General features: G+C 38.9%; 1 protein-coding gene across 1 annotated transcript in view; it reads right to left on the reverse strand.

The window, feature by feature from the left end:
* Positions 1-22,393, reverse strand: part of ADAM9 (ADAM metallopeptidase domain 9) — a 102,974-nt gene that overhangs the window by 69,556 nt on the left and 11,025 nt on the right. The window contains exons 3-4 of the mRNA XM_079909269.1: positions 20,445-20,503; positions 5,367-5,445 (exon numbers count right to left, since the gene is read on the reverse strand). Of these exons, the coding sequence (XP_079765395.1) occupies positions 5,367-5,445; positions 20,445-20,503 (138 nt within the window). The remainder of the gene's footprint in view (positions 1-5,366; positions 5,446-20,444; positions 20,504-22,393) is intronic.

Below are 22,393 nucleotides of genomic sequence, written 5' to 3' on the forward strand. Positions count from 1 at the left end.
ACTAAAAATTTTTATTATTGGCATCCCATCATTATCACATGGCATTCTTTGTACTATCTTCAGACTGTCTACTATCACCCTACAGCTACACAAATGTTTAGGCAGAATTCCAGAGGACACTAAGTACAAACAACTCTACTCCTATAACCTTTAAACCTAGAAGCAGAACAAGGAAGCATAACGTCATGTTTAACATTTTTAATCACAGGCAAGAAGATGCCACAGCAGCCAACTGAAATCCAATACAGAAGAGGACCTTGTGACAGGCTAGTGACACCAAGGGGGAAAAAATTCAGTACACGGCAAAAACAGTGACTTTGATCCGATGATTTTCTTTTCTTCATATAAGCATACTGATTATACTATTATTATTATTAGTTATACATTTAACCATCTTTAAAAATTAAAGAGACTTTATCCTTAATCTTGAGCAAGAAACTGACCAGTGGAAATGCAAGCATATCACTTACTAATATCAGAATTTTTTAGTACACAATGAGATTTTTTCATCTTTAAAACAACTGTAAAGCACTAAAAAAGAAAAGCCAAGGGGAGTGGGAGGAGGAGGAGGAGGACCAGCCCTGCCAGACCTTATGACATATCATCGGGCCTTAATAATTAAAACAGTAGGGTCCTGGTGGTGCATTAACTGAGAGACCAACTAGTGGAGCAGAATACGAAGTCTCAAAATAGACTGAAATACATGTGGAACCTTATATGATAAAAGTGGCATCTCAAGTCACTGAGGCAAAGATGCACTTTTTAACAAGTGGAGCTCAGCCAACCGGTTAGACATTCAAAAAAGGGTACCTCACACCATACATAAGAATAAGCTCCAAATGGATCAAGACTCCAAACATTTAAAAAAATGAACTCATGCAAGAACTGAAAGAAAACAGGGGTGAATTCCTCTCTAAGCTGGTGTAGAGAAAGACTTCCTACCACTCAAAATCTAGAGTCAACAGAAGAAAAGGCTGATAATTTTCACTGTATTAAAAAATTTTTTTTAACTTCTACATTAAAAGAAACACCAAAAAAAAAAAGTCAAAAGACAACTCAGAGACTGGTGAGAAGTATCTGTAACTTTTATCATAGATAAAACTATACTATATTATATATAATACAAAGAACTCTGAAACATTAAAGGGGAAAGATTAAACCTAATAGAAGATGGAGCAAAAGAGTTGAACGACAATTCACAAAAGAAGATATAAAAATGCCCTTATATAAATGAAAAGATTTTCAATTTCACTAATGATACAGTAAGAACCCATGAGTCTATGCTGATACAAACAAGTAAGAAGGAAAAACTCTTCCTTACAGTAGAAACCACCAGTGAATACAGAAGCACTGATGAAATTAGGAAATCACCATTCTGACAACCATCATAACAACTGATTCAGGCAAATACTAAATACTAAAACTAGGGGGTAAAAATTTGAGAAGCATTGGGATAGTTACTAAGCTTCAAAGTATCTAACCAAAAAAGGCAAAACGCAGTAACTTTACAGAGAAGAAACCCAGCAGACAACTCCTTAATCATCAATGTTAACACTGTCAGTGATAAACTAATTGCAGCACATGCTCATGATATGATACAGAGAACGGCTCAATGTCCCTTCAGGGTGGATTCCTGCCAAAAGTGCATAACCTGAATCCAATCATGAGTAAACATCACACAAACCCAAATTGCAGGACGTTCTACAAAAAGTCGGCCTGTACTTCTCAAAAATGCCAATGTTGTGAAATACAAGGGAAGACTATGGATTTCTGGATTAAAGGAAACGGGAGACTGCTGAGCATAACACGTGAAATTGGATTTCCTTTCACTATAAAGTACATTATTAGGATAATGGACCAAAACAAATATCAATAAGGTATGTAACTGAATAACAGTATTGCTTCAATATTAACTTCTTAATTTTGAGAACTATACTATGGTGACATAAAAGAAGTTCTTGTTTTTAGGAAATTTACGCTGAAGTATTTAAGAGTAAAGGGACACCAGGTGTACAACATACTCTTCAGGAAAGAAAAAAAAGAGAGAGAAGAAGGGATAAAGTATATGTGATAAATGCTAACATTTGGAGAATCTAGGTAAAGGGTATGCACGAATGTTTTCTATCATTCCTGCAACTTTTCCTATAAGTCTAAAACTGTGAACATTTTTTTAAAAATTAAACAAATATGCACTAAACAACACAGGTGAAATTTCAACATTTTACAACTTTTTCCAGTGTGAGGCTATTTACAACCACTGTTTTCTTTCTAGTGCTTTGTAGTTAAAGTCTAGCTTTGATACTGCCTTCTTCTCACTAGAGGAAAAGAGACACCTCTTCTATTACAGATGAGGTAGCACTTATGAGATAGTAATACAGTAACTCACAGCGCTCAAAAATTAAATGCTTCTACTTCCACTATAATAGAAGCTCTCATTTGACATGACTGAAATCCAGCACTTGATCACTCAATCTACCAACTTGATGGTATTTCTTTAATAACTTGGTTTTATTAAATCTTTCCAAAGCCTTCAATTTAGTTTTTTAAAAAAACAACAAATCCTATTTCGCAAGTTTACAAAACATCCAATTGAATCGCATGATTAGAGTAAAGGTATAAATGGCATAAACAGTTTTGGAAACACAAAAACTGTAAGCAAAAAACTCAACTACTGGGAGTAGAAGTACTCAGAAGTATCTGAGAAGAGCCTACCAGCCACAAGGGCCAGCGAGCTTGGGGCAGTCAACAAATTTTTCAGAGGAAAGAAGGAGCATTAATTAACTGAGGGAGTTAGTTGAGAGACTTTCTAATGCATTTGCAAGGTACCCCAAAGTTCAAAGACTAATACTAATTTGGAGTTTTATTTCACACAGCAACTCATATCAAGTGGTTATTAAAACTGTGTTTCTTTGTGAAAAATGGCCTTGTGAAAGATGCTGATGATGAAAGCCACGTAAGAGCTTTACAAATTAATTTAAATAACAGAATCACAAGGGAAAGCATTTACATTTTCTCAGTGTAACTTAACTGCATTTTATGAACAAAAGTATATTCCATGATGATATCTGACGATGTTGCCACACACACAAAAATCCCAGTACCAAAGTTTTAATTACTATCTCAAATCTATAGTCACACTTTTATCTATTTGAACAACATTCAATAACCAATAAGTGAAAGGCTCCATCTGTCTTAGTTTATATTTTTCAAACACCCAGGAAAACATAATTAAATTGTAATTCTTTATGATAAGAGTTGAATAAATTTCTATAAAACTGAAATCTATTTTTAGCACTTTTAAGCATATAAACTTTCAATAGTAAAAAATAATATTGAGTTCACAGTTGTTGGACTGACTGTTCTAAGTAGTATCTTACAAGTATTAACTCATTTAAGCTTCCCAATAACTCCATGAAGTTATAATTATTATTCCCATTTTAAGGTGAGGATTCTAAGGCACAAACAGGTTTAAGAAACTTGACCAGCAAATAAATAATAGAGCCAGGAATCAAGTCCAAGCAGTGGGTGTTACCAAAATCCAGGTCAAGAAACCGCTCCAAGAGAAAAAGTGCCTTTTTAAAATCACTGCTTTTGTTGAGTGGCATAAATTATGTGGTCTTTGGTCTCATGCTGTAGTAATCTTCGGATGGATGACTGGATGGATGGATGAACGGCTGAATGGATTATCTGTGTTCTGGTTTATGCTATCACATACATTTAAACTCCTCTACTATTTTGCTATTTAACAATGGAAAAACAATAAAACAAAACAAAACAAATAAAATAAAATAAAACAATGGACAAACACAACATTGAGATAAAGGAGTCAGCAAAGTCAGCAAAGGCCAGCAAAGGATGGATCTAAGTCAGCACTGCCTTTTTTAAGTACTAATAATTAATCTAAAATAAAGGTTTTCATAATTCAAAAAGAGTCATGTACACAATGTTCATTGCAGCTCTATTTACAATAGCCAGCACATGGAAGCAACCTAAATGTCCATTGACAGATGAATGGATAAAGAAGATGTAGCACATATATACAATGGAATATTACTCAGCCATAAAAAGAAACGAAATTGAGTTATTTGTAGTGAGGTGGATGGACCTAGAGTCTGTCATACAGAGTGAAGTAAGTCAGAAACAGAAAAACAAATACCGTATGCTAACACATATATATGGAGTCTAAAAAACAAATGGTTCTGATGAACCTAGGGGCAGGACAGGAATAAAGTCACAGACATAGAGAATGGACTTGAGGACACAGGTAGGGGGAAAGGTAAGCTGGGACGAAGTGAGAGAGTGGCATTGACATATATACACTACCAAATGTAAAATAACTAGCTAGTGGGAAGCAGCCGCATAGCACAGGGAGTTCAGCTCAGTGCTTTGTGACCACCTAGAGGGGTGGGATAGGGAGGGTGGGAGGGAGACACAAGAGGGAGGGGATATGGGGACATTTGTATATGTATAGCTGATTCACTTTGTTATACAGCAGAAACTAACACAACATTGTAAAGCAATTATACTCCAATAAAGATGTTAAAAATAAATAAATAAAATAAAATAAAGGTTTTGCCTTCTATTTATTTGAAGAGAGCTGCAAAAGTGCAAAACTAACATAAACAATTCCACCTAGCAAAACATAACAAAGCTCAGGGGAAAAATAATACATGTTTAATGGTAACAAAGATTTCTCATGAAAACTATAGCAAAAAATAATAATATATAATACCTAACTGCCAAAAGGGACTTTAAGACACTCTTACCAACTAAAATTCGAAATATTTATGCTCTAATTAAATAACACATAAAGCAAAGTTGACATCTGCCAATTATTTCAAGTATTCCTGGCCAGTTCTGTCCTCAGGAAAACTCTGTTCTCTGATGCAAAAAGGACCACAATTCTTAAGAAAATAATTGTTTTCAGCAAAAAATCAGAACGTATAATAGGAAACAAGTGTTTGTTCTTTACTAAGTACTAATGGCAAGTCAAATGGTTTAATAAGGAAGTAAGATGTACTTTAAGAGGTATCCATTTTCAGCAAAATAAATAAAATAAAAAATAAAAAAATAAATCAGACTTTTCCCCTTCATAATCTCTAAGGATTATCATTCAATAGAAGATTATTTTCCTGCTCTTTTAAAAATCACTTGACCATGGAGAACCAGGAGAGCCGTAAGGTAAATACTGTTTAATTTATGTCAATGCACTCACACTCCCACCCCAGGACAATGCCATATATAATAATATCAAAAGAGGTCCTTGGGGAAGCACAAGGTAACAGTCCTGAGTACCTGAAGAGAACGCACTTTAAAATTATAATTGTTTTAAATTCTGCTATAGGGTCAGGAGGAAAATATATTACCTGTATATCAGGGTAGTCAGAGATCAGAGCCCCTTCCTTGTTGTAGGTATAAACTACAAAATCTTTGGGTAAAAGGTCCCTGCAAGAGGAATAAAACACACCATTTAAAATTATTTTATCTATTTGCAACTAAGGACACAACTTATAAGGCATTATCCCAGAAGAGATGAGCAGAAATAAAAACTTTCACCTGATAAATTGTTATTCAAAGAAGGAGCTACCATAAAACTAAAAGCTCATGAAGGGACCTGCATCTGAAATCATGCGTTGTCCTCACGGTCACAAAATGCTGGTTGCATAAAACATACGTAACATCCTTAAAGTTTTCTGATACATCTCATAGGAAAAGTATAAATTAGGTTATATAGTACACCATATTTCTGGAAGAAAATAAATGATTTTACCCTCTTTTAAATGTCCTATATAAAGAAGCAGCGCTCCTTGACCTCCTAAGTACGGGGGCAAAATCTGTGTCAGCTGTTAGAGGAACCAATCATTGCTGATTCCTGAAGCTTCCTTCCATGTTAAGGTAGACTGATAGTGGAAACCACACGTGCAAAATAGGGTTAGCTTTGTCAATGAAAAGATATCCAGTGATGCTTGTTGAAGATGGTAAGGCAGACTTTATTAACGACATAAGTATAGGAACCACTGCAAAGGGATTTTACAGGGCGGTGGGGAGAAAGACCAGGCTCAACTCCAAATACAGCACGGGGAAGTGGGAATTTATAACCAAGGAGCATGGTGAGGGTCAGTGGATGGAAAATTACTATGAGGAAACAACAGGGGTGAGGGACATTCTGGCTAAACTAACCTAACAGATTCTTGCTGAGGACAGGCCAGGGTGATCAGACATCACTGGGCGGGGAAAGGGAGTGGAAGATAAAGAACCTGATCAGACATCCAGAATGATCAGATATGGGGGGCAGGGGGAAGTTCTTGCTAAAACTAGATTTTACAACAAACTACACTGCTGGACCTAGGAGAAGGTTCAGGAACCTGACTAAAGTTTGGACAAGTAAAGAATCTTTGTTAGTCTCCCTGCTTGTTCAAGGAAAGAAAAGACATTCTTCTTTCCTCTGAATAATACAAGTCCATTTCCTCATTCAGTTGTCTTTTGTTCATTACAGACCAGCTGAATCATCTATTGGAACCTGATAGTAGAGGATATTTGCTGGGTGGTGCTGGCAGTCAGGCATTTAATGAGGGGAGTTGCTATGAAAAATAAAAGAAAAACAAAGATTAGTAGTTAGAAACCCAGTTTCTAAGTCCAGGAGGAAGCCATCAAGATTTTTTAGACTTGAGCTTAGAGCATCTTCAGGTGTTAGACTGAGGTTGGCACTGGCCACCTGACACATTTTCCTAGTTTGCAGTTTCAATGTCACTGGTGATAGCATCAGGTATTCTGATGAATTTCCTGAGAGGTCCACACAGCAGGAGGCATGAAGCTCGCCCATACATGATCTATTGTAATCATTTTTTTTTGAAGTTTCTATCAAGTCTTCCAGCTGCAGCTTACAGAGTTTCAGGAAAAGGGCAGTTTTAGTTGTCAATGATTCCAAGTCAGAAAGGACAAAATTTGGAAATGTGAACTTAGAGAGCTGTAGCCAGATACAGGAGGAAACTAGAAGAATTCAGGATTTGGTAAAGCTGGCAAAATGTGCAAGATGAAAGCAGCAACAGTTCACTATAGTTTTCCATTGAAACAAACAAAAAAGCACATTCTCTCTACAGTCACACCCATTTCTGTGAAAGATAAAGTAAGACTAATTTGTTTGCAAGGAAGTTTGGTCTCATTAAATTTGGCCTGGTTATTTACATAAGTACAGCAAAAACAGTGATTGACCACATAGTACCTTGTTTGAGTTTGCTTTGCTGGAGCATTCCCTCTCAAGGCTAAGAAGCCAAGTCAAAAACTTGCCACCAGATCTGACTGCAATACCTATAGATTTGGGTGAATTCCTCTCTTCTGAAGGTTCCCCAAACATCCTGAGGTTCCTGGGCCTGCCAGAAGTGACCTTCCTTACTCACCTGTAAGGCAGGAAACCCTGTAAGCCAGGAACAGGATGGTTCTTCCAAGGGGAGCTGTATAAACATTGCCTTCTTAAAGTCAACCTTAGATCCTTAGAGCTATCTGGTCATATCTGATTCAGTACACATCATTCCCAAATATGACATTACAATCAAAGTCTTGGTAATATAAGAAAGGTTTCCAATTGCTTTGTGTTACAAGGAGGATAGATTTTGACTGAACTTATGCAAATAACTATACTGCCGTGAATATAAGATGCATTAACACATCAAATAAACCTGATTAGTTCAACATCTCTCTTTTCATAAGGAGACAAATCCTTTGAGATTTTCCAAGGGCCATTTTGGAAATATCAAAGTTAGTTTGGGGTCAAAGAGACTCCACTTAGAATTTGATTTGGGGAAATTGTCAAAAATGCCAAAAGGTTTGAACACTTGACTAAATTGGATCACAGGTGTCACTGTGAAACAACACTTAGCTGTCCATTTAACCAAAGTCACAATTAAAAGATTTCAAAGGCACATACAGAAAGTTACCCAGTTATTTAAAAAAAAAAAAAAAAAAAAAAAAACAAACAAACTCTTAGCTTTCTTAATATTGAGAAGATCTGGTTTTCTGAAATAATCAAAGACCTGATAAACACAAGACACACTGGAAATTATCTTAAAACACAAAATCTTATCCTCCCAAGCTGATTACTTAAATGTAAAGAAAACAACCTTTTTTACCATTTCCTATTAAGAGGAAACCAATAATCTAAGAAAACCTTGTGTTTTAACAGAGAAAGAAAACCAAATTCTGGTTTTGTATCAGTGTACTATTAATACTAAGGCAAATTAAACAAACAAACAAACCAAAAAACCTTACAAATAAATCCATCCAATAGTAGCCAGTTTTGACCACACAAGGAAAGATTCCTTTTCCAAGGTCCCTTTTCCACAAACTTTCTTTAGAAATTTTCTTACATCACTCAGTTTTTGTCCTACATTTTTCTTCTTTCTCATTCTGGAACAACCATTCATTCTACTTTGGGACAAAATTATCCTCTCTTACCCTTAGCAAAACATATCTTTCATACCCTTCCTTATCAAAAATACACCTTGTATACAGTTTGTTTTCTTTACCCTTATTATTCCTAGTGGTTTCATTTATTTATATTGATTAGATTTTTTAATCATTAGTAACTCTAATTTTCAGTAAAAACTAGGAAGCAGGCAATTGCAAACTGTCTGCTACATACTATCATTCTGTAACAATGAATACATTATTTCATAATTTCTAGAGATGTGTCTTTTTCACAGTACAATTCCTCATGCTTACTAACAGACCTAAATATATTTAGCTTCTCTATACCATATGAAAACAAGATGCCAAAAGTAAATAAAATTAAATTTCTCTTCGGCAATTAATATTTCAATATTTTATCTTATTTGGAAATTATGTAGTCAATGATTACCCATCTTTGACTTAACTTCATATAGCTTTAAGGTTTCAAGTTATGAAAAAAATGTTTGAAACTATTTTTCAGGAGGCATAAAACATAATTACCATTGAAAAGTTCATTTATAAACTTTTAGTCCACTTACATCTATTTAATTTACTTGTTCTGAACAATTATACTTGAATTACTCATGAAAATTTCATGAGCCATTAATTAAACAAAGCTAGCCATCCATTCTTAAGTTGTTTTTCTTGTTGACAAGTCACGCAAGTATCAAAAAAAAAATCACAAAAGCGAAGAACAAAAAATTATATATTTATGGTTCTTGCCTCTTTTTTTTTAACTGCCATGCTTGACATCAAGCAATTCCTTTTTATTATACATTTTGTCCTAAGGGTTGATTTATAATTTATAATCTTAAATATCTGGTAGAGATAACATAAGCTTATTTGAATAGTAAACATAGGTGGAAAAAATTGCATATCTGCATTACATATTTAAAGCCGACACCACTGAAGTTGTCAATTTATCAACAACTGTATCAACAATATAAGAACTAGCAAAAAGATTATTCAAGATCATGTGAACTTAAAAAAACTTGGGTTAGTTTCTGTATTCCTGAGAGTTTTAAGAACATAATTTATCTAAGTGCTCATTTATCTCTAAACCAATTTGAATAGAACTCTTTAAGGGATTTTATAAATTAATGTGATAATACCATCCAGAGGTAGGAAACTATCACACACCTATAACATACATATATATAGAAATACATAAACATACAGACACAAATAGAGAACTTAAGAGTTTTCATTTTAAAATTTTAGCCGTGAGTCAGTAAAACAGCAATACAATCTTATTTGTTTATCTCCACTTCGTATTTTCATCTGAATTGTCTCTGGCAAATAAAACAAGTTAAGGTCACCTGCCTACCAATACTTCTGGAGGAGACTTTTAAGATCTTCTCTTGCCGTGATACGTAATCTTCCTTTGCTGTGGTCTAAATTTTAGGCAACAGACTGAAGAGACATCTAACTGCTGTCTGGATGTTTCCAAAGCCCATGTGAGTGGACAAATCATTCAGTTCTATTTCCAAATAGCCTTTTGTTCTTCTTTTCAGACTCAGGTAGCTGCTTTCAAGGCTACCTGAGTTTCTTGAGAGCCCCCGACGGACGGCAAGGGACCAAAAATGGAAGTGGCTGTGGGGAGCTGAGGGGCTGCAGTGGGAGGGGAAAGTCTGACGGGTGTGCACAGATGGATGGAGGAGGTGGCGGTCTGAAGTGGGACATATCAAAGGATCCAAGGGAACTGGGGGAAAGATTGATGGTGGTAAGAGGAGGACGGAGGAGCAGAAGCAACAGGGAGGGAGCAGTATTAGAGCAGTCAATCTGGGGAGATCTCAAGTTTCCAAAAGACGCCAACAAAGTTCCAAATTATCCTCAGCAAAACATGCCAACAAGAACAGAAGCAGACAGAGCTGGCATAGCAGAGTCAGCAGGATGTGAGAAGAGGTGGTTTAGTTGGCTGAGAAGTTCCAATGGGAGAAGCCAGATCCAAAAGAGAGAACAGAGACTTCACACAGAGTCAGGAAGAAAGAAGCTCCAGCCCAGGACACCAGGGAGTAATCCCCATTCAGAACACGGAGCCAGGAAGACCTTCCAGCCCAGGAGGTACCTGTCGAAAGAAGCCTGGGACTCTAACCCAGCTTCAGAGGGTATACTCAAAACTGTAAAAATCAAGTCAGCTTCAACAGATGTTTGTCTGGAGCAATGGTTCAGGAGTCAGAGTCACCAATGGATCCCCGATCAGTCAGTCAGGACTGAAGACAAGGGCTTCAAGGTGCATACTTAGGGTCCAGAGTGAGAGGTCGGGGGGTCCAGTGATGAATCTGATCCTATACGAGTCATGGCGCCATGACTGTCAAAGAAAAAAATATTCAGTGACACGTGTTAAAGATGGTGAGGCTAACCTTATTCAGGACCACTGCAATGGCATTTTACAGTGAGGGACAGAGATCAGGCTCAACTCCAAGCACAGCATGGGCAGGTGGGAATTTGTACCCAATGAGCAGGGTGGGGGTCAGTGGATGGAAAATTACTAAGATGAAACACCACGGTGAAGGAAGCTCTGGCTAAACAGACTCACGGATTCTTACTGAAGACAGGCCACGGTGACCAGATATCACCCGAGGGGATGGCGGAAGATGAGGAATTTGATCAGATGTTGAGGGTGGGGGGTTCTTGCTAAACTCACTTAGCAGGGTTCTTGCTAAAACTGGATTTTCCAAGGAAGTGTAGACATGCACCCAGGGGAAAGTTCAGTAGCCTGACCAAAGTCTGGTCAAGCAAAGGACCTGTGTCATTTGCAGCAGCAATGGAGCAGCAGTATACTCATCTCCAAGGCTTATGGACAAGGCATGGATGCAGGGTGCCAGCTAGTGGTTTATGAAGTAACCCTTAACCTTCTAAACTCCAGGCTCAGACTGTCTAGACTGTTTAAGAGATGGAGAGATCGATGGTTTACGTGAAGTTTAATCAGTTACACAGCCTGACTTTAGCCACGTGACCAATATAGTATAAAAGACCCCTTCGGTAAACATGTGAAAAGGGCTACCCTGAAAAGATGATGCTTCAGTCATATCTCAGTGGTTTGTAATCTGAAGACAAAGCACATCTGTGCAACTGAAAAAGGACCCTGGGGGGCTCTGTCTGGAAGTGTTCAAACTCCTTGATGATCTCCTCTGCTTTCTTTGTCCTGATGTCCTGTACCCTTTACCTTTATGAAAGTCTCCTTGAGTGAGCTTCGGAGTAGCCCGTGGAGTTTTGAGTCCTTTCCATTATCCAACCCTGTTCAGTCACCGCCCTGTCTGTCCCCTCTCTCCCCAACACATACACACTCTTTGCTCCCTCTGGTGGTGAATTTAAAAAGAATAAACTGGAGATGGTACTTGGCTTTGCTCTGCCCTTCCTCTTCCTTGGAAGTCACTGCCTGCCAATGGGAGCACAGATTTTGCCACGCTCCTCCAGGAGCAGGCCTGCCACCGTGCAGGCTGACGTGAGTGGATGAATCTGCCTAATCCGGGGTTCAGGACTGGCAGGTCCATCAGGCTCTCATTCTATGGTAAATCCTCTAACCCAGCCCTCATCAATAATAAAAGTGGTATTTTGACCTCCTATCTAACTCACCCTTTTAGTTTATGTTTAAAGTTGTTGAGCACAGGCAGAGAAAAGGTGTGCTATCTTCTGCCCCACAACCCACAGTCCCTGCCAAATAACCCAACAGAAGTAATTATGTCCATCCCTCTGCAAGGAGGCTTCATATCTTTCAGCAAGGGATTCATGACCAAAAAAGGTTAAGACTGCCATTGTAGGAGCCCTGGGAGGAAAAAAATAAGCGCTCACTCAAACAGAGTCCCCCGTTCATTGATAGCCATAATAATAGGCTATCTACCCTAACTCTTTTTCGCTAGTGATCATTAGCTTTGATGACTGCCTTTCAAAGACATTCAAAGACCTGGCCCCTCTTAACAAATGCCTGGAAAAGTACATTTGCCCACTAATTCAAGAAGCATAGGGGGGACCTTCAAGATGGTGGAGGAGTAAAACGTGGAGATCACCTTCCTCCCCACAAATACATCAGAAATACGTCTACATGTGGAACAACTCCTACAGAACACGTACTGAACGCTGGCAGAAGATCTCAGACTTCCCAAAAGGCAAGAAACTCCCCACGTACCTGGGTAGGGCAAAAGAAAAAAGAAAAAACAGAGGCAAAAGAATAGGGACGGGACCTGTACCAGTGGGAGGGAGCTGTGAAGGAGGAAAAGTTTCCACACACTAGGAAGCCTCTTCACTGGTAAAGATGAAGCTTCAGAGCTATGGAGGAGAGCGCAGCAACAGGGGTGCAGAGGGCAAAGCGGAGAGATTCACGCACAGAGGATCAGTGCCAACCGGCACTCACCAGGCCGAGAGGCTTTTCTGCTCACCTGCCGGGGCAGGTGGTGGCTGGGAGCTGAGGCTCGGGCTTCAGAGGTCAGATCCCAGGCAGAGGACTGGGGTTGGCTGCCTGAACACAGCCTGAAGGGGGCTAGTGCGCCACAGCTAGCCGGGAGGGAGTCCGGGAAAAGGTCTGGACCTGCCTAAGAGGCAAGAGACCATTGTTTCGGGGTGTGCGAGGAGAGGGGATTCAGAGCACTGCCTAAACGAGCTCCAGAGATGGGCGCAAGCCGCGGCTATCAGCTTGGACCCCAGAGATGGGCATGAAACGCTAACGCTGCTGCTGCAGCCACCAAGAAGCCTGTGTGCGAGCACAGGTCACTATCCACACGCCCCCAAGGAGCCTGTGCAGCCCGCCACTGCCAGGGTTCCGTGATCCAGGGACAACTTCCCCAGGAGAACACACAGCATGCCCCAGGCTGTTGCAACGTCACGTCGGCCTCTGCCACCACAGGCTCGCCCCGCATTCCAATTATAACTACTGTACCCCTCCCACCCCCCCACCTGAATGAGCAAGAGCCCCCTAAAAAGCCACTGCTTTAACCCCCTCCTGTCTGGGTGGGAACAGATGCCTGGGAGCAATCTACACACAGAGGCGGGGCCAAAACCAAAGCTGAACCCATGAGCTGTGTGAACAAAGAAGAGAAAAGGAAATTTCTTTGTGCAGCCTCAGGAACAGCAGATTAAATCCCCACAATCAACTTGATGTACCCTGCATCTGTGGAATACCTGAATAGACAACGATCATCCCAAAATTGTGGCGGTGCACTTTGGGAGCAACTGTAGACTTGGGGTTTGCTGTCTGCGATTGACTTCTTTCTGATTTTTATGTTTATCTTAGCTTACTGTTTAGCATTTGTTATCATTGGTGAATTTGTTTATTCGTTTGGTTGCTCTTTTCTTTTTTTTTAAAACTATTATTATTTTTTATAATAATTTTTTTAAATTATTATTTATTTAATTTTTATTTTTTCTCCCTTTTCTTCTGAGCCGTGTGGCTGACAGGGTATTGGTGCTCCAGCCTGATGTCAGGCCTGAGCCTCTGGGTGGGAGAGGCAAATTCAGGACACTGAACCACAAGAGACCTCCCAGCCCCACATAATATCAAATGGCGAGAGCTCTCCCAGAGATCTCCGTCTCAATGCTATGACCCAGCTCCACCCAACAGCCAGTAAACTCCAGTGCTGGACGCCCCATGCCAAACAACTAGCAAGACAGGAACACAACCCCACCCATTAGCAGAGAGGCTGCCTAAAATCCTACTAAGTTCACAGACACCCCAAAACACGCCACCAGACGAGGTGCTGCCCACCAGAAAGACAAGATACAGCCCAACCCACCAGAACACAGGCACCAGTCCCCTCCACCAGGAAGCCTACACAACCCACTGAACCAACCTCACCCACTGGGGGCAGGAAACAAAAGCAACAGGAATTATGAGCCTGGAGCCTGAAAAAAGGAGACCCCAAACACAGTAAGTTAAACAACATAAGACAGAGAAATGAGCAGCAGAAGGAGGAGCAAGCTAAAACCCCACCAGACCAAACACATGAAGAGGAAATAGGCAGTCTACGGGAAAAATAATTCAGAGTAATGATCGTAAAGATGATCCAAAATCTTGGAAATAGGATGGAGAAAATACAAGAAATGTTTAACAAGGACTTAGAAGAACTAAAGAGCAAACAAACAATGATGAGCAACACAATAAATGAAATTAAAACTTCTCTGCAAGGAATCAATAGCAGAATAACTGAGGCAGAAGAACGGATACCTGGAAGATAATATAGTGGAAATAACTGCCACAGAGCAGAATAAAGAAAAAAGAATGAAAAGAATTGAGGAGAGTCTCAGAGGCCTCTGGACGACATTAAAGGCACCAACATTTGAATTATAGGGGTCCCAGAAGAAAAAGAGAAAAAGAAAGGGTCTGAGAAAATATTTGAAGAGATTATAGTTGAAAACTTCCCTAACGTGGGAAAGGAAATAGGCAATCAAGTCCAGGAAGCGCAGAGAGTCCCATACAGGATAAATACAAGGAGAAAAACGCCAAGACACATATTAATCACACTAACAAAAATTAAATACAAAGAAAAAATATTAAAAGCAGCAAGGGAAAAGCAACAAATAACATACAAGGGAATCCCCATAAGGTTAACAGCTGATCTTTAGCAGAAACTCTGCAAGCCAGAAGGGAGGGGCAGGACATACTTAAAGTGATGAAAGGGAAAAATCTACAACCAAGATTGCTCTACACAGCAAGGATCTCATTCAGATTCAACAGACAAATTAAAACCTTTACAGACAAGCAAAATCTAAGAGTATTCAGCACCACCAAAGTAACTTTACAACAAATGCTAAAGGAACTTTTCTAGGCAGGAAACACAAGAGAAGGAAAAGACCTATCAAAACAAACCCAAAACAATTAAGAAAATGATAATAGGAACATACATATTGATAATTACTTTAAATGTAAATGGATTAAATGCTCCAACCAAAAGACATACACTGGCTTAATGGATACAAAAACAAGACCCGTACATATGCTGTCTACAAGAGACCCACTTCATACCTAGGGACACATACAGACTGAAAGTGAGGGGATGGAAAAGGATATTCCATGCAAATGGAAATCAAAAGAAAGCTGGAGTAGCAATTCTCATATCAGACAAAATAGACTTTAAAATAAAGACTATTACAAGAGACAAAGAAGGACACTACATAATGATCAAGGGATCAATCCAAGAAGAAGATATAACAATTGTCAATATTTATGCACCCCGCATAGGAGCACCTCAATACAGAAGGCAAATGCTAACGGCCATAAAAGAGGAAATCGACAGTAACACAATAATAGTAGGGGACTTTAACACCCCACTTTCACCAATGGACAGATTATCCAAAATGAAAATAAATTAAGGAAACACAAACTTTAAATGACACATTAAACAAGATGGACTTACTTGATATTTATAGGACATTTCATCCAGAAAAATCAGAATACACTTTCTTCTCAAGTGCTCATGGAACATTCTCCAGGATAAATCATATCTTGGGTCACAAATCAACCCTTGGTAAATTTAAGAATATTGAAATCATATGAAGTATCTTTTGCAAGCACAATGCTATGAGAGTAGATATCAATTACAGGAAAAAATCTGTAAAAAAATACCAAACACATGGAGGCTAAACACTACACTACTAAATAACCAAGAAATCACTGAGGAAATCAAAGAGGAAATCAACAAATACCTAGACACAAATGACAATGAAAACACGACGACCCAAAACCTATGGGATGCAGCAAAAGCAGTTCTAAGAGGGAAGTTTATGGCAATACAATCCTACCTCAAGAAACAAGAAAAATCTCAAATAAACAACCTAACCATACACCTAAAACAATTAGAGAAAGAAGAACAAAAAAAATCCCTAAGTTAGCAGAAGGGAAGAAATCATAAAGATCAGATGAGAAATAAATGAAAAAGCAATGAAGGAAATGATAGCAAAGATCAATAAAACTCAAAGCTGGTTCTTTGAGAAGATAAACAAAATTGATAAATCACTAGACACACTCTCCAAGAAAAAAAGGGACAAGACTCAAATCAACAGAATTAGAAATAAAAGAGGAGAAGTAACAACAGACACTGCAGAAATACAAAGGATCATGAGAGATTACTGCAAGCAACTATATGCCAATAAGGTGACAACCTGGAAAAAATGGACAAATTCTTAGAAAAGCACAACCTTCTGAGACTGAACAGGGAAGAAATAGAAAATATAAACAGAACAATCACAAGCACTGAAATTGAAACTGTGATTAGAAATTTTCCAACAAACAAGAGCCCAGGACCAGATGGCTCCACAGGTGAATTCTATCAAATATTTAGAGAAGAGCTAACACCCATCCTTCTCAAACTCTTCCAAAATATGCCAGAGGGAGGAACACTCCCCAACTCATTCTACGAGGCCACCATCACCCTGATACCAAAACCAGACAAAGATGTCACAAAGAAAGAAAACTACAGGCCAATATCACTGAGGAACATAGATGCAAAAATCCTCAACAAAATACTAACAAACAGAATCCAACAGAACACTAAAAGGATCATACACCATGATCAAGTGGGGTTTATCCCAGGAAGGATACTTCAATATACGCAAATCAATCAATGTGACAAACCACATTAACAAACTGAAGGAGAAAAACCATATGATCATCTCAATAGATGCAGAAAAAACTTTCGACAAAATTGAACACCTATTTATGATAAAAACCCTCCAGAAGGTAGGCATAGAGGGAACTTACCTCAATATAATAAAGGCCATATATGACAAACCCACAGCCAACATCGTTCTCAATGGTGAAAAATTGAAACCATTTCCTCTAAGATCAGGGACAAGACAAGGTTGACCACTCTCACCACTGTTATTCAACACAGTTTTGGAAGTTTTAGCCACAGCAATCAAAGACGAAAAAGAAATAAAAGGAATCCAAGTTGGAAAAGAAGATGTAAAGCTATCACTGTTTGCAGACGACATGATACTATACATAGAGAATCCTAAAGATGCTACCAGAAAACTACTAGAGCTAATCAATGAATTTGGTAAAGTAGCAGGATATAAAATTGATGCACAGAAATATCTTGCATTCCTATACACTAATGATGAAAAATCTGAAAGAGAAATTAAAGAAACACTCCCATTTACCATTGCAACAAAAAGAATAATAAACCTAGGAATAAACCTACCTAAGGAGACAAAAGACCAGTATGCAGAAAACTATAAGACACTGTGAAAGAAATTAAAGACGATACCAACAGATGGAGAGATATACCATGTTCTTGGATTGGAAGAATCAACATTGTGAAAATGACTCTACTACCCAAAGCAATCTACAGATTCAATGCAATCCCTATCAAACTACCAATGGCATTTTTTCACAGAACTAGAACTAAAAATTTCACAATTTGTATGGAAACACAAAAGACCCCGAATAGCCAAAGCAATCTTGAGAAAGAAAAGCAGAGCTGGAGGAATCAGTCTCCCTGACTTCAGACAATACTACAAAGCTACAGTACTCAAGACAGTATGGTACTGGCACAAAAACAGAAATATAGATTAATGGAACAGGAAAGAAAGCCCAGAGATAAACCCACGCCCATATGGTCACCTTATTTTTGATAAAGGAGGCAAGAATATACAATGGAGAGAAGACAGCCTCTTCAATAAGTGGTGCTGGGTAAAATGGACAGCTACATGTAAAAGAATGAAATTAGAACACTTCTTAACACCATACACAAAAATAAATTCAAAATGGATTAAAGACCTAAATGTAAGGCCAGACACTATAAAACTCTTAGAGGAAAACATAGGCAGAACACTCTATGACATAAATCACAGCAAGATCCTTTTTGACCTACAGAAATGGAAATAAAACAAAAATAAACAAATGGGACCAAATGAAACTTAAAAGCTTTTGCACAGCAAAGGAAACGATAAACAAGATGAAAAGACAACCCTCAGAATGGGAGAAAATATTTGCAAATGAAGCAACTGACTAAGGATTAATCTCCAAAATTTACAAGTAGCTCATGCAGCTCAATCAAAAAAACAAACAACCTGGGCTTCCCTGGTGGCGCAGTGGTTGAGAGATCGCCTGCCGATGCAGGGGACAAGCTTTCATGCCCCGGTCCAGGAAGATCCCACATGCCACAGAGCAGCTGGGCCCGTGAGCCATGGCCACTGAGCCTGCGCGTCCAGAGTCTGTCCTCCGCAACAGGAGAGGCCACAACAGTGAGAGGCCCGCTTACCACAAACAAACAAACAAACAACTCAATCTAAAAATGGGCAGACCTAAATAGACATTTCTCCAAAGAAGGTATACAGACTGCCAACAAACACATGAAAGGATGCTCAACATCACTAATCATTAGAGAAATGCAAATCAAAACTACAATGAGGTATCACCTCATACCAGTCAGAATGGCCATCATCAAAAATATCTACAAACAATAAATGCTGGAGAGGGTGTGGAGAAAAGGGAACCCTCTTGCACTGTTGGTGGGAATGTAAATTGATAGAGCCACTATGGAGAACAGTATGGAGGTTCCTTAAAAAACTAAAAATAGAATTACCATATGATCCAGCAATCCCACTACTGGGCATATACCCTGAGAAATCCATAATTCAAAAAGAGTCATGTACCACAATGTTCATTGCAGCTCTATTTACAATAGCCAGCACATGGAAGCAACCTAAGTGTCCATCGACAGATGAATGGATAAAGAAGATGTGGCACATATACACAATGGAATATTACTCAGCCATACAAAGAAATGAAACTGAGTTATTTGTAGTGAGGTGGATGGACCTAGAGTCTGTTATACAGAGTGAAATAAGTCAGAAAGAGAAAAACAAATGCCGTATGCTAATACATATATATATGGAATCTAAAAAAAAAAAAAAATGGTTCTGATGAACCTAGGGGCAGGACAGGAATAAAGACACAGACGTAGAGAATGGACTTGAGGACATGGGGTGTGGGAAGGGTAAGCTGGGACGAAGTGTGAGAGTGGCATGGACTTATATATACTACCAAATATAAAACAGATAGCTAGTGGGAAGCAGCTGCATAGCACAGGGAGTTCAGCTCGGTGCTCTGTGGCCACCTAGATGGTGGGAGGGACACGCAAGAGGGAGGGTTTATGGGGATATATGTATACATATAGCTGATTCACTTTGTTATACAGCAGAAACAAACACAACATTGTAAAGCAATTATACTCTAACAAAGATGTTACAAAAAAGAAAAGAAAAGAAAAAAGAGCATAGGAATGCAGACCAGACATCGCACATGTATATACATCACTAGCCTTACTGAGGTGGGATCAGGTGAAAACATGACAAAATGAGAAGAGATTAAAAAGGGGGGTGAGAGACCACTGCTATGGACTGAATGTTTTGTCCCCCTCCCAAAATCCTTATGTTGAAGCCCTAACCCCCAGAGTGGCTGTATTTGGAGATGTGGCCACCTAAGGAAGTTATGGTTAAATGAGGTCATAAGGCGGACCCCTGAGCCAACAGGATTAGCGTCCTCACAAGAAGAGAAGCCAGAGAGCTCGCTCATCCATCTACCCCGCTTCCTGTGCACACAGGCCAAGGAGAGGTCATATGAGCACTGGCCAGAAGGTGGCCATCTGCAACCCAAGAAGAGAGCCCTCACCAGACACTAACCCTGCTGGCACCTTGATCTTGGACTTCCAGTCCTGTGAGAAAATACATGTCTGTTGTTTACATCTGTAGTACTTTGCTGTGGCAGCTCTAGCAGACTGATAAAACTACTAAAGACTTCTTTACCCCCTGCTCAGCTGTTTCTTGGGCCGATCATGATTTTAAAGTTTTCTTAAATACAACTTTCTCTTCCTTTAATTTAGATTTATTTTCCTTTGCTCTAATGTCAATGGAAATGCAAAATAGTATGGCTTTTTCCATACATCTACTCTTATTATTCTCACCTTTTTATCAATCTACTAAGCAATATCTAACTAGAAAAGATACCCATATAGCACTGAAAAAAAAATTACTGAAAAGCCAAAGTAAATTAAATTTCTTACTTATTCCTTTCCAAGTGAATAATATGCTCTTTTCCTTCAGCTTGAATGACATAAGATACCTAAATGCACAAAGGAGAAAAGAACAATAAAACACTATCTTCTAAATAACTTTTCAACAACAGAAATTCCATCCTGAATGAAAATAACTTGGTACTGACTAGAACTATTTTATGAAAGAACCTTAAATATACTCGTAAATCATAAAAATATACTCTGATCATCCCTACCTTCCTTTAATAAACTACTGTGGAAAACAACCTGCATGTTTATCTAAACTCTTCTTAAATTCATTTATAATTGAGCTATAACTTAAGGGATTATTTTTACTAAGTCCATCCCTGTATTACCTATAGTATAAAGTAGTTCTTCCTTTTGTTTTAAATGAAATGAACCTCTTAGTTTCAAAAGATATTCCCTCGTTCTGGTTAGACGAAATTAATAGCGTTTTATGATTTTATATCTTCACATGGCTCAACACATTTCATCGCTTCTAAACAGACTTTCCCCCTCACGTGAACACCTTTGAAATCCGGATACATCGTACAGAGGCAGAGCAGTCTAACTGGTAGCACTCTGTTCCTTTCTTAATTAGTGGTACATTAAATAACAGTGTGATGAGGCAACTTACACTTACACATCCTCAGCTTGTGGGATCCTCTTCTCTACCTCAAACACTAAAATAACTTGCCCAGTGACTCACTGTTTCATTAGCAAGAAGCACTTTAATGTGATCTCTAGAACCAGGGGATTCAACTTTGCCATAATTCTAATAAAAAAGACAGTCATGGAGGGACTCAACAAATAATAATAGTATCAGGAGTGTCCTCTTATTCTCCCTACTGTTTCTGGACTCTAAGTGAATGTTTTGCCAAGAAACAGCAGGATCTCCTTTCCTAGGGCACTTCAACATCTGACTTCTAAGGCCAAGACTGAGATCCAGGTCCTGGGGTTCTGCTTCCACATCCTGTGTGGGGACCTCAGGACTCTGCCATCTACCTCTCTCTCCACTGAGGCATCAAAAATACCAAGCTCCTTCCAACGCCACAGTTTTGGAGTGTGCGTTTCTATCCTTTCTGCTCTTGGACAAACATAGGATGTAAAAACATCACAGTCATATCCTCTGAGAAGAATTCTGAGAATCTGAGAATTGTTTTGTGATATTACATTCTTCCCCCAAACAGCTGCCTGGGTTGCTCATTCCCTTCCTTCTGGTCTTTGCTCTGCTCCAGGGTTACCTTCTTAGTAAAGTCTTCCCGGGCTGTCCTATTAAAAAACACAAACCGTCCTACCCCCTCACCCCCACCCCCAATTCCAACATTCCCAACCCCCTCCCTGCTTTAATTTTCCCCAGAACACTTCTTACCATCTTAAGTAATCTCTATTATTAATCTGTATTGCTTATTTGTCTCCTCCTCTCCTCCCACAAGAATGGAAGCTCCACAGGGGCATGGAGTTTGTTTTGTTCACTGCCATATCCCCAGTGCTTAAACAGTGCTTCCACGTCTTCCCCAAATATTTATCAGGGTGCATGCAGGACATTTACTACAATCCCAAGTATCTATGTGTGCAGTGTTGATAAAGGTCATCAGAGACACGATAAAGTAGAAAACATCGTCCCTGTGCTGCTAAGTGAAGAAAAGGGGGAAAATAACAATGAAAACACAAATTAATTCTACTCTAAAGGCAAAACAAAAATCAAAGAGTAGAATGTCCGGTTCAAAACAAGGAAAAATTATAAACTGTTCCACTGGAAGGAGATCTTAGAGTCATTTATTCCTTACTTATAAAGAAGTAAATGAAGACGAATGATCTACCCAATTCGTGGTAGCACCCAGAGGGAGGGCTAAAGCTAAAAGCTCCTGACGCTAACTCCAATGTTCTCTTCACTATGCCTAGTCCCTAAACAATGGACAAGCTGCCTTATCGTTAGAAATATATCGGCAATTCAG

Source organism: Stenella coeruleoalba (assembly GCF_951394435.1).
Source record: "Stenella coeruleoalba genome assembly, chromosome: 21".
NCBI lineage: Eukaryota > Metazoa > Chordata > Mammalia > Artiodactyla > Delphinidae > Stenella > Stenella coeruleoalba.